The sequence below is a fragment of the Hylobates moloch genome, unplaced genomic scaffold (assembly GCF_009828535.3).
Source record: "Hylobates moloch isolate HMO894 unplaced genomic scaffold, HMol_V3 SCAFFOLD_4, whole genome shotgun sequence".
Taxonomy (NCBI): Eukaryota; Metazoa; Chordata; class Mammalia; order Primates; family Hylobatidae; genus Hylobates; species Hylobates moloch.
The window spans coordinates 102,294,864-102,308,177 of record NW_026652279.1 but is presented as its reverse complement, the minus strand read 5'-3'; the positions used below and the strand labels follow the sequence as shown (position 1 = coordinate 102,308,177).

General features: G+C 43.3%; 1 protein-coding gene across 1 annotated transcript in view; it reads left to right on the top strand.

Moving 5' to 3' along the window:
• The window catches only part of FOXO1 (forkhead box O1), a 114,916-nt gene extending 102,054 nt beyond the window's left edge, over window positions 1-12,862 (top strand). Inside the window, exons 2-3 of the mRNA XM_032150738.2 lie at window positions 7,641-8,992; window positions 9,466-12,862. Of these exons, the coding sequence (XP_032006629.1) occupies window positions 7,641-8,978 (1,338 nt within the window). The 3' untranslated portion in view covers window positions 8,979-8,992; window positions 9,466-12,862. The remainder of the gene's footprint in view (window positions 1-7,640; window positions 8,993-9,465) is intronic.
• Window positions 12,863-13,314: the final 452 nt, after the last annotated feature.

The window sequence follows — 13,314 nt, the reverse complement described above, 5'->3', positions numbered from 1 at the left end:
AATGGGAACTCTGTTGAATACATTTTCCTACTTTAGTTTGTTTTCACTTGTGGAAGTGCAGGAAGAGCTGGTGTAAAAGAGAGGAAGGAGGAGGAGGGAATAAAGGCCATGCCGGGAGCCTGTGTAACAATCGCACACATTGAGAAAGTTCACAGAAATTAGATTAAATGCTTTGGAAAAATCTAGTTTGTCTAGCATTTTAAAAGAATTTCTAGAATTTCTGGGACAATGAGTTCATTTAATCATATGTTCCAGTTTCTGAGTGTGAAGTTCTTTTTGTTGGATTTGGTGGCTGTTGCTCACACCTTCACACAGGGTGGTGGGCAGTTCTAGATAGCTGGGGGTCTCTGGGGACCTTTCCACTTTCCCTGTGAGTCCCCACAGGTTTTCCCTAGGACGATGCTCACATCTGAAATGCACACTTCAGCTGCTATGGATTCCTGCCATAAAGAAGAACCGACTAGAATAAAAGCAAATCACATTGTGTAAATTTTTTTTTTTTTTTTTTTAAAGATGGAATCCCGCTCTGTTGCCCAGGCTGGAGTGCAGTGGTGCGATCTTGGCTCACTGCAACCTCTGCCTCCCAGGTTCAAGTGATTCTCCTGCCTCAGCCTCCGGAGTACCTGAGACTACAGGCGCCTGCCACCACGCCCAGCTAATTTTTGTATCTTTAGTAGAGACGGGGTTTCACCATATTGCCCAGGCTGGTCTCAAACTCCTGATCTTGTGATCTGCCCTCCCCAGCCTCCCAAAGTGCCAGGATTACAGGTGTGAGCCACCACGCCTGCCCACATTGTGTAAATTTATCACCTGTTAAGGCAGAAAATGAGCTTTGTAAACTAGTGAACAGAATTATTTCTGCTCCCTTAAGGTGCACACATGTAACCTCAGCCTTAAGTATGTTCCTTTGATTAATCTTAACAGTGGTGAAGCCAAGGGGATAGTTTTTTTCAGCCAGCAGTGGGGTTGCAAGTAGAATCACAGAACTTTGCTTTGAGCCCTAACTGGACAGATCATTTTCTGAGTCTTAATTTTTCCTTTTCCATTTCTAAAGTGAAGCCAGTAATACCTGCCTTAGAGGGCTGTTGCAAGGATGGAATGAGATGTATTGACAGCAGTAAACAATAAAATACATAGTTTATATAATAAACTATAAAATAAATATAAAAATATAAAACACAGGGTATGAAGGCCATCTAAGGGTTTCATGAGCAAGGCATATTCAGCCTTAAGTTGAGGTTTTGCATTGTTTTTGGTTAAACATAAAGACCAGGGTAATCATAGAACTGTCAAGCAGAAAGAAATGTAGAATGTAGCAGTGATGTGGAGACCCCTGGCTGACAGGTGGTGGTCTTCATATAGGCTGAGGGGGGCAGGCTAGATGCATGTGAACTGGCAGCTCAGGTTGGAAGACAGGATTTGGGGATGTAAGAGTCCAGGCCAGGATGAAGAGAAGTGGCTGGGAAGGCAGCCAGGCTCAGCTCTTAGGAGGCAGAGAGCTGCAATCAGAGGGTGGGACCAGGTCTCTTTTTTCAACCCAGTCTTGAGGGATGGGGGCAAAGTCAACCTAGACTTGATTTAGAGCTAGTTCTGCTCACTTGATCATCTTTATTGGGGCCTTCAGGCTCCTAGAAGGCTACTGTGATAGACTGACTAGTGGTCTGTGAACGGTTTTTTTTTTATTAAAAACACATACCCTTTTTAATAAAACATGTATTTATTTATACACTTTAAATATATTGTGTATATTACATAATACATTCACAAATAAGAATTTTAAAAGAATGAGATAAAAAATTTAAAGTAGGCCAGGCGCGGTGGCTCACGCCTGTAATCCCAGCGCTTTGTGGAGACTGAGGCAGGCAGATCACGAGGTCAGGAGTTCGAGACCAGCCTGGCCAACATGGTGAAACCCCGCCTCTACTAAAAATACAAATAATTAGCCGGGCGTGGTGACAGGTGCCTGTAATCCCAGCTACTTGGGAGGCTGAGGCAGGAGAATCGCTTGAACGTGGGAGGCAGAGGTTGCAGTGAGCCAAGATCAAGCCACTGCACTCCAGCCTGGGCAACAGAGTGAGACTCCGTCTTTGAAAAAAAAAAAAAAAAAAATTAAAGTCAATAAAAGTTGTAAAGATTTCATCCTGCACTTCAGTGGCTGATGATTGCCTTAGACAGTGGGTCTGGGAGCATCCTGGGGAGGACATGTGTCCTCAGGGGTCTCTGGGGACCAGCGTCAGCACCTCACTTCTTCCAGCCACAGAGGCAGAACATCGGAACCATCCTTCATGGAGCTTCCCAACTGGCTTGTTGAAGTCCCTGCTCTGCCAACCCCTGCTGCTGCACCACATGTGCTGGCTGTGTCCAGACTCGGAGGCCCCTGGCCCCAGCAATGTGTGATGCCTGCACATGTGACTTGGCTGCAGCACCTTTGAGAAGACTTAAATATTCTAGTGACACTGGCTGACCAGGGCATTGACAGACTCACCTTAATATTTGAATCAGTTCTGAGGCAATATCTAGTGTGAAGAGAAAAATGAACTGTTTTTCCCAAACCAGTCAGTCTTTCCAAGTAATTAACATATAAAAAAGCCTCATGTTAAGTGAGAGCAGTGCAACGTGTGGTTATAAAGAAATAAGACTAATGTTTATGACATAGATAGGTCTGTAAAACACAGACATATGTTATTTTATGGATGCTATTATGCCAGTAGTGATAACAGTAGCATTAGCTAATAGAGATTAAGGTAAGCCTTTCCACGCATAGTATCTCATTTAATCTTTGCACCAACCCTGTAAATGTAGGAAATACTAATCTGTTCAACAGATACTTGAGTGCCCATATGGTGTTGGTGCTGTGAGGATACAGTGTAGAAGAAGACAGACAAAGGTCTCTGTGCTCACTTGAGCAGCTCATAGTGTAGTGGGAAGTCAGGCATGCCCCCCCACCGCCCCAGGGATCAGACATCGTGAAACCATAAAGAGGGGTGAGTAAGCAAGGTCCCATGTTAGAGCTGCAGGATGGAATGAGGTCATTAAGAAATGCTTCTGGAGGGGACAGTTGGGCTGAGACAGAAGCTGGGGCATGGAGGGCAGGGTGGCAGCCTTTGGAGAGAAAAGATCTGTGTTTCTGGACAGTCTGTGGGTTGTGTCGTCCTATTAAGTGGCTCTTTACGTGGACTTATTTTCTCCCCAGGTAGATCAAAAGCTTCTGGAGGGCATGTTCTGTGTCTCATTCCTTCATGTCTTTCACTACTCCTCACACAAAATAGTTTCCAGTAAATGTTAATTGACATGAATTGGTACTCAAATGGATGGTTAAAAGATGTGTAGTGTGTAAGACACCATATCTTCCTTGTAATTTTTTTGGGGGGTCAAGCAACAAACATTTATTGAGACTATGATATTAGAAATTAAAGACAAGCTTTAGCCCCTTTGCTCTTTAAGGAGCTCAGAATCTGAACATAGAACAGCCAGCAGAGCAGGTTGAACAAGCAAGTACACCATGTCGGGGTTTCCCGACTCCCCCATCTGTGGAGCTCATTAGGTCAGGCTTCCCAGGAAGCACATGCTGCACTGCTTGGGGTGGCCAGGCACGCAGATGGCAGACGGGGTGTGTGCAGAGGCTTGTGAGTGGGGCTGCAGAGAAACAAGCTAGTGGAGAGGAGATTGGCTGGCTTGTGTTTCTCTAGTGCCGTCATGTAGAAACGCTGAATTTGGGCAAGTGATTGATAGGGCATGAGCCTCTGTCCTGATACCCTGCCTCTGTCCTCAGGTAATATTTGTTGAGAGTTCAAGGGCATAATATCTCAGAGCCCAGCAGTCCCACGCGGCTCTGCTGCGAAGTCCCTCTGGTGAACTGCTCTTTCATCCAGCCTCTCCTGTGGCCAGTAGGGGAGTGCAGACACAACGTCGTTAATAGCAACACATTTTTTACAAAATTTACCTTTTCAAACCCCACCCCCTAGAAACCGTAGCTTCTTTAATGTCCCGCTGGCTGTGTGAAAAACAGGAATTTATGTAACAAGTCCTGCACAGCAAACCTTTTCCTGTTCGGAAAAAATTTTAATTGTTGGCAAAGTTAGGAGACAGCTCTGTTACTCAAAGAGCGACCTGAAATGTCCTCTTAGAAAAATACGTAATATGATGTTTTGATAAGTAAGAGACTGCTGTGGCTTTTTTTTTTTTTAAAGTCTAAGTTAGTATATGTCCCGCCTGAGTTAGTGAACGCTTCTTGAATGTTTTAAAGATTTCCTTATTATGTCTCCTGCAGTCTTTTTAAAAATGACCCCCGGCTGGGCTTGCCAGTGATCTGACAGGCTTATCATGAATGTTAGAGAGCTTCACCCCCTCTCCCCAAGTCAGTGCAACAACCAGGAAGCTTCTATCTGGGAAGATCTTTCTTCCCCCTTTATCATTAACTAAATGTGACAGGGACAGGAGTCAAGCTTCCTCTCCTCCAGAGATTTCATCGGAGCTTATCTGTGTGTCTATTGTGTTCAAAGAACAAAACTGTCATGATGGAATATTGTGCAAATGCCTGGACTTCCAGCGTATAGAAAACGTCAGGGTCAGAGTGCAGGGCTGCATTCCAGTGCTACCCCAAGTGCAGGCCTGCTGATCTTAAGGAGGAATTAAGAACTCGGTTCGGCTGGGGTTTGGTGAGTACAGCAGGCTGTGGCTCCGTGAGCATGCATGTGTGTGTGTAGCGCCTTCCCATAGGAATTTGGGAATCTTAGGGGAATGAAATAGGATGGGAGGGAAATGTACTCCCTGGCCTCTTTTAGGGATTCTTGTACCGACTCTAAGCCCCGGCCCTCCTCACAGCGTGTCTCGAGGTGAGGGTAGATCTTGGGTGCGGAGGAAGGCGGGGATTCTTGGGAACAGGAGACAGTTACTGCCATCACCACACACCTGATCTGCTCCCGCTGGGAATCTGGGGCTCCGGTGGTGTCTTCCCCCCTCTCACACTTCACTGTATGCTCTGGCAGGAGGGCTTGTCACGTAGCTGCTGTGTTGAAATCTTTAGGTGGAATGCAGTACAGAGGGTCAGAGGGCGTTTTGAAATGTGGATTTCTCAGCCCTGACTGCCGGGCCTTACCCTGACTTTTGCATCTCCCTTTAGAAAGTGAGACCCCTCCATTTTCTCTCTTCTACCACCTTTTAATGAGAGAAGACTTCTCTCCCAGTTCGTGTTGGAGCCAGGCCTCATCCTGCTGTGCAGAGGCTCTGCTCAGGCGCAGTGGTTGGCACTCGGGCCCCGGGCATCCCATGTCAATGGCATGAGGATGTGGGCGCTGTGGCTGTACCCCTGGGTGACCACAAATCCAGCCAGAGCCTTTTTGTGGTTGAGAAGAGGGGCCACAGAGATGCAGGGGGCATGGTCAGCTGAGCCTTGGCATCCAGTTGGCAGAGGAGGCCAAGAAAGCTGGGAGACTGTGCACATTCCAGGGTCTTAGGGCACCCAGAATCCCACTCCTTGGGAGCAGACCTCTGAGGAAAGAGGCTGCTGAATGAACAAGGTGTAGTGGCTGTGTGCCCTGTACTGTGCTGGGGGCCAAAAGCTATAAGACAAGGTCCTTCCTCCTGGGGAGCTCACAGCGTTTCCCTCATCTCCTTTTCCACGTGTCCCATGGACTCCCCTGAACGCCATCTTACCATGTCTTGTAGAGGAGGTGAATCAAACCATGGCTTTCTCATCTGCTGCCTGGCTCTGGTGTTTTGCTGAAACTTGGAGAGACCACCTCTGGCCCCTTTCACCATATATTTGCAGTTATGGGTTTGTAATCTGTACTACTTCTAAGCTCCTATACATACCACACTGAATAGGAATGGAGAAGCAGGACTTTGGGGGCGCAGGATACCACTATTCTAAGTTGGGGTCTAATACTTCCTTCATGGTGACTGCTTACATGCCAGGCACCACTGAGCATTTTTATGTATCTCATTTAATACATGTAACAACCCTGATAAGGTTCTATAATTTATCCCTGCTTTACAGGTGAGGAAACTTAAGACACATTAGGGGCTAGGCAGCTTCCCAACGTCACCTAGGTAAGTAAGTAGCAGAGCCACCCAAGAAATACTCAAAAGAAAAATTGTTGGTTTTTCTTCCTTAGTTGGCCTAGGGATGATAAACATGGCATGATTAGTCATGAAGCTGCACTAGCTTGAGTGTTAGAGCTCTTTGCATTCTCTGTCATTTCTTCCCATCCCAGGTTGTCTGTTTGGACAGTGTAGCCCCTGGCTACGTGGAGGTGTGTCATGGAGTTAGTTGGTGCATCCTGCTCATACTACTGGTCATTGGTAGAACTGGAGGGTAGGGGCACTACTTGAATTAAAAAAAAATTTCTTTTGGCAGATCAGCTTTCTCAAATACAAAAGCAATGACTCAGTTTTCCTTACATTCACTTGTATTTGCTTAATGGGCTTTAAAGGTATGAATGAATCCAAGTCTTATTAATTTGGGGGCCTTTAATTCTTGATCAGCTCTATATTTCTATATTTCTATATTTCTATATTTATTTATTTATTTATTTATTTATTTATTTATTTATTTATTTATTTATTTTGCGACAGAGTGTTTAACTCTTGTCGCCCAGGCTGGAGTGATCTCAGCTCACTGCAGTCTCCTTCTGCTGCCTCAGCCTCCCAAGTAGCTGGGATTACTGGTGCCTGCCACCACACCCGACTAATTTTTGTATTTTTAGTAGAGATGGGGTTTCACCATGTTGGCGAGGCTGGTCTTGAACTCCTGACCTCAGATGATCTGCCTGCCTTGGCCTCCCACAGTGCTGGGATTATAGGTGTGAACCACCATGCCTGGCCTATATTCTATATTCTATATATTCTATATTCTTTTGTCTTTTTTGTTTCTATAAGTATGTGGGCCCAGTAATATAAAACTTCTTTATGTAAATGGCACATGTTCAAACTGAAGAGAATTGGCAGTAGTTTTAAGGATAGTAGAATGGAAGGGGTTTTTGATAGCACTTTGATACAGACTGTTATTGTAGCTAAGCAAAATTCAAGTGGTTATTAAAACCAATTCCTGTGATTTTTCCATAAAATATAGCTGTATGAAAGAAGGTATTTAGAATACTTTTTATTAAATGTTGTCCCTTCATTAAATTAAGATACTGATTTTTTTTTGAGACCGAGTCTCACTCTGTCGCCCAGGCTGGAGTGCAGTGGCACGATCTCGGCTCACTGCCAGCTCCGCCTCCCAGGTTCACGCCATTCTCCTGCCCCAGCCACCCAAGTAGCTGGGACTACAGGTGTGCACCACCACGCCTGGCTAGTTTTTTGTATTTTTAGTAGAGACGGGGTTTCACTGTGTTAGCCAGGATGGTCTTGATCTCCTGATCTCATGAGCCGCCTGCCTGGGCCTCGAAAAGTGCTAGGATTACAGGCATGAGCCACCGCGCCCAGCCACAGGTACTGTTTTTAAGATAAGATACTATTTATTCCTGTGCTATTTGAGATCTTTTGTAATGGCTTCAGAGCCATTAGGACTGTTCAGATGGAAATCTGTAGCACACACTTTTAAGATTTTTTACTTGTTTTCCATGTAATACATGTAGAATAGTAAGTTTTGCAAGCAGAGAAGTATTGTACTTCTAATAAGATGTTTTGCCTTACAGAATTCAATTCGTCATAATCTGTCCCTACACAGCAAGTTCATTCGTGTGCAGAATGAAGGAACTGGAAAAAGTTCTTGGTGGATGCTCAATCCAGAGGGTGGCAAGAGCGGGAAATCTCCTAGGAGAAGAGCTGCATCCATGGACAACAACAGTAAATTTGCTAAGAGCCGAAGCCGAGCTGCCAAGAAGAAAGCATCCCTCCAGTCTGGCCAGGAGGGTGCTGGGGACAGCCCTGGATCACAGTTTTCCAAATGGCCTGCAAGCCCTGGCTCTCACAGCAACGATGACTTTGATAACTGGAGTACATTTCGCCCTCGAACTAGCTCAAATGCTAGTACTATTAGTGGGAGACTCTCACCCATTATGACTGAACAGGATGATCTTGGAGAAGGGGATGTGCATTCTATGGTGTACCCGCCATCTGCTGCAAAGATGGCCTCTACTTTACCCAGTCTGTCTGAGATAAGCAATCCCGAAAACATGGAAAATCTTTTGGATAATCTTAACCTTCTCTCATCACCAACATCATTAACTGTTTCGACCCAGTCCTCACCTGGCACCATGATGCAGCAGACGCCATGCTACTCGTTTGCGCCACCAAACACCAGTTTGAATTCACCCAGCCCAAACTACCAAAAATATACATATGGCCAATCCAGCATGAGCCCTTTGCCCCAGATGCCTATGCAAACGCTTCAGGACAATAAGTCGAGTTATGGAGGTATGAGTCAGTATAACTGTGCGCCTGGACTCTTGAAGGAGTTGCTGACTTCTGACTCTCCTCCCCATAATGACATTATGACACCAGTTGATCCTGGGGTAGCCCAGCCCAACAGCCGGGTTCTGGGCCAGAACGTCATGATGGGCCCTAATTCGGTCATGTCAACCTATGGCAGCCAGGCATCTCATAACAAAATGATGAATCCCAGCTCCCATACCCACCCTGGACATGCTCAGCAGACATCTGCAGTTAACGGGCGTCCCCTGCCCCACACAGTAAGCACCATGCCCCACACCTCTGGTATGAACCGCCTGACCCAAGTGAAGACACCTGTACAAGTGCCTCTGCCCCACCCCATGCAGATGAGTGCCCTGGGGGGCTACTCCTCCGTGAGCAGCTGCAATGGCTATGGCAGAATGGGCCTTCTCCACCAGGAGAAGCTCCCAAGTGACTTGGATGGCATGTTCATTGAGCGCTTAGACTGTGACATGGAATCCATCATTCGGAATGACCTCATGGATGGAGATACATTGGATTTTAACTTTGACAATGTGTTGCCCAACCAAAGCTTCCCGCACAGTGTCAAGACAACGACACATAGCTGGGTGTCAGGCTGAGGATTAGTGAGCAGGTAAGTTCACCCCAATATCAAAAGACCTTTTGAAAAATAGAACTTAAAAGCGAGGAACACAGTAACTTGCCATGGTTAGCACATCTTTGATGTCAACTGACTGCCCCTTGCAGAGAGGGATCTTTTATCGTTCATTCTCTGTCCTTTTTGCAGCTTACACTTTTCCTTCTGAGCTTACACAGAAGGAAGCTTCCTTTAACTGCTTTAAAGATTTCTTTTTGACAGTTCGATGGCTGCATCTTTTTAGTAGCTCTTCAATAAATGAATACATTTGATATAAATCAAATGCTGAAGGGTTTTCTTGTAAAGTAGAATTTTCCCCATTGAATGATTTTAGAGCTGTTTGAGAAAGCTCTAGCTTTTTACCCCTAAGTATGTCTGTCACTCTTAACATGTTAAGTTGAATTGATTTTAATTTGGCTATATTTTCATTGTGTGTGTATGTGTGTGCGTATGTATGTGTTTTTTCCTAGGTTACACTTAAAAGTACTTCAGATTGTCTGACAGCAGGAACTGAGAGAAGCAGTCCAAAGATGTCCTTCACCAACTCTCTTTTAGTTTTCTTGGTTTAAAAACAAAAACAAAAACAAAAAACCCTCCTTTTTTCCTTTCGTCAGACTTGGCAGCAAAGACATTTTTCCTGTACAGGATGTTTGCCCAATGTGTGCAGGTTATGTGCTGCTGTAGATAAGGACTGTGCCATTGGAAATTTCATTACAATGAAGTGCCAAACTCACTACACCATATAATTGCAGAAAAGATTTTCAGATCCTGGTGTGCTTTCAAGTTTTGTATATAAGCAGTAGATACAGATTGTATTTGTGTGTGTTTTTGGTTTTTTTAAATATCCAGTTGGTCCAAGGAAAGTTTATACTCTTTTTGTAATACTGTGATGGGTCTCATGTCTTGATAAGTTAAACTTTTGTTTGTACTACCTGTTTTCTGCGGAACTGACGGATCACAAAGAACTGAATCTCCATTCTGCACCTCCATTGAACAGCCTTGGACCTGTTCACGTTGCCACAGAATTCACATGAGAACCAAGTAGCCTGTTATCAATCTGCTAAATTAATGGACTTGTTAAACTTTTGGAAAAAAAAAAAAGATTAAATGCCAGCTTTGTACAGGTCTTTTCTATTTTTTTTGTTTATTTTGTTATTTGCAAATTTGTACAAACATTTAAATGGTTCTAATTTCCAGATAAATGATTTTTGACGTTATTGTTGGGACTTAAGAACATTTTTGGAATAGATATTGAACTGTAATAATGTTTTCTTAAAACTAGAGTCTACTTTGTTACATAGTCGGCTTGTAAATTTTGTGGAACCACAGGTATTTGGGGCAGCATTCATAATTTTCATTTTGTATTCTAACTGGATTAGTACTAATTTTATACGTGCTTAACTGGTTTGTACACTTTGGGATGCTACTTAGTGATGTTTCTGACTAATCTTAAATCTTTGTAATTAGTACTTGCATATTTCACGTTTCAGGCCCTATTTGGGCAGGAAAGTGATGTATAGTATGGACACTTTGCGTTTCATATTTAGGATAACTTAATATGTTTTTATGTATGTATTTTAAAGAAATTTCATCTGCTTCTACTGAACTATGCGTACTGCATAGCATCAAGTCTTCTCTAGAGACCTCTGTAGTCCTGGGAGGCCTCATAATGTTTGTAGATCAGAAAAGGGAGATCTGCATCTAAAGCAATGGTCCTTTGTCAAACGAGGGATTTTGATCCACTTCACCATTTTGAGTTGAGCTTTAGCAAAAGTTTCCCCTCATAATTCTTTGCTCTTCTTTCAGTCCAGGTGGAGGTTGGTTTTGTAGTTCTGCCTTGAGGAATTATGTCAACACTCATACTTCATCCCATTCTCCCTTCTGCCCTGCAGATTAGATTACTTAGCACACTGTGGAAGTTTAAGTGGAAGGAGGGAATTTTAAAATGGGACTTGAGTGGTTTGTAGAATTTGTGTTCATAAGTTCAGATGGGTAGCAAATGGAATAGAACTTACTTAAAAATTGGGGAGATTTATTTGAAAACCAGCTGTAAGTTGTGCATTGAGATTATGTTAAAAGCCTTGGCTTAAGAATTTGAAAATTTCTTTAGCCTGTAGCAACCTAAACTGTAATTCCTATCATTATGTTTTATTACTTTCCAATTGCCTGTAACTGACAGAACAAATTAATTGGCTTTGTGTCCTATTCAGTCCATCAGTATTTTCAAGTCATGTGGAAAGCCCAAAGTCATCACAATGAAGAGAACCGGTGCACAGCACTGTTCCTCTTGTGTTCTTGAGAAGGATCTAATTTTTCTGTATATAGCCCACATCACACTTGCTTTGTCTTGTATGTTAAATTGCGTCTTCATTGGCTTGATATTTCCTAAATGTTTAACAAGAACACAAGTGTTCCTGATAAGATTTCCTACAGTAAGCCAGCTCTGTTGTAAGCTTCCCACTGTGATGATCATTTTTTTGAAGATTCATTGAACAACCACCACTCTATCCATCCTCGTTTTGGGGCACTCCAAGACATAGCTGGTTTTAGAAACCCAAGTTCCTCTAAGCACGGCCTCCTGGGTATGTAACTGAACTTGGTGCCAAAGTACTTGTATACTCATTTCTATTACTACGTACTGTCACTTTCCTCCCATGCCGTTACTGCAGCATAATACAAGGAACCTCAGAGCCCCCATTTGTTCATTAAAGAGGCAACTACAGCTAAAATCACTGTTAAAATCTTACTACTTCATAGAGTGGCTCTTAGGAAAATGTTTCTTCCTCCTGAGTCTGGGTAATTATACCTCCCCCAAGCCCCCATTGTGTGTTGAAATCCTGTCATGAATCCTGGGTAGCTCTCTGAGAACAGTGAAGTCCAGGGAAAGGCATCTGGTCTGTCTGGAAAGCAAACATTATGTGGCCTCTGGTAGTTTTTTTTCCTGTAAGAATACTGACTTTCTGGAGTGATGAGTATATATATCAGTTATTGTACATGATTGCTTTGTGAAATGTGCAAATGATATCACCTATGCAGCCTTGCTTGATTTATTTTCTCTGGTTTGTACTGTTATTAAAAGCATATTGTATTATAGAGCTATTCAGATATTTTAAATATAAAGATGTATTGTTTCCGTAATATAGACGTATGGAATATATTTAGGTAATAGATGTATTACTTGGAAAGTTCTGCTTTGACAAACTGACAAAGTCTAAATGAGCACATGTATCCCAGTGAGCAGTAAATCAATGGAACATCCCAAGAAGAGGATAAGGACACTTAAAATGGAAATCATTCTCCAACGATATACAAATTGGACTTGTTCAACTGCTGGATATATGCTACCAATAATCCCAGCCCCAACTTAAAATTCTTACGTTCAAGCTCCTAAGAGTTCTTAATTTATAACTAATTTTAAAAGAGAAGTTTCTTTTCTGGTTTTAGTTTGGGAATAATCATTCATTTAAAAAAAAATGCATTGTGGTTTATGCGAACAGACCAGCCTGGCATTACAGTTGGCCTCTCCTTGAGGTGGGCACAGCCTGGCAGTGTGGCCAGGGGTGGTCATGTAAGTCCCATCAGGATGTAGTCATGCCTCCTGCGTTTCGCTACCCGAGTTTAGTAACAGTGCAGATTCCACGTTCTTGTTCCAATACTCTCTGAGAAGTGCCTGATGATGTTGATGTACTTACAGACACAAGAACAATCTTTGCTATAATTGTATAAAGCCATAAATGTACATAAATTATGTTTAAATGGCTTGGTGTCTTTCTTTTCTAATTATGCAGAATAAGCTCTTTATTAGGAATTTTTTTGTGCAGCTATTAAATACTTAAGTCTTGTGAGCCACAATGTTGTGGTTGGTTCAAATCTGGTATTTCCTTTGGAGGAAAAGGGGAACAGCCCCTCTGGGACCAAACCATAGTCCCCTGAGATGGGGAACAAGTACAGTCCTTGGTAACAATCCTGGAATACTTAATCTTTGGAATGTCTGAAACTACATCCGGTTCAGTAATTACTAGGCATATTAAGTCTTATGTCAGAACAGACTCTGCTAAAGGTAAAAACACCTTGAGGGCAAGTTAGGAGGGCCTGGCTAGGAGGTCACAGAGCAGATACGGTGGATGGACTGGCAGAACCCCATGGCTAAGGTCATAAGTGCTCCTCTAGTCACTACTGCACACCTTGCTGAAGAGGGAGGATCAGCCCTCCTTTAAGTGGCTGTAGATGGGAAGTTTATGTTTGCTCTTTTCAGAAGATGTCTGAGGAATGAGCCAGGATTAGATTAAGATGGTTAAGATGCATTTTAAAATCACTGT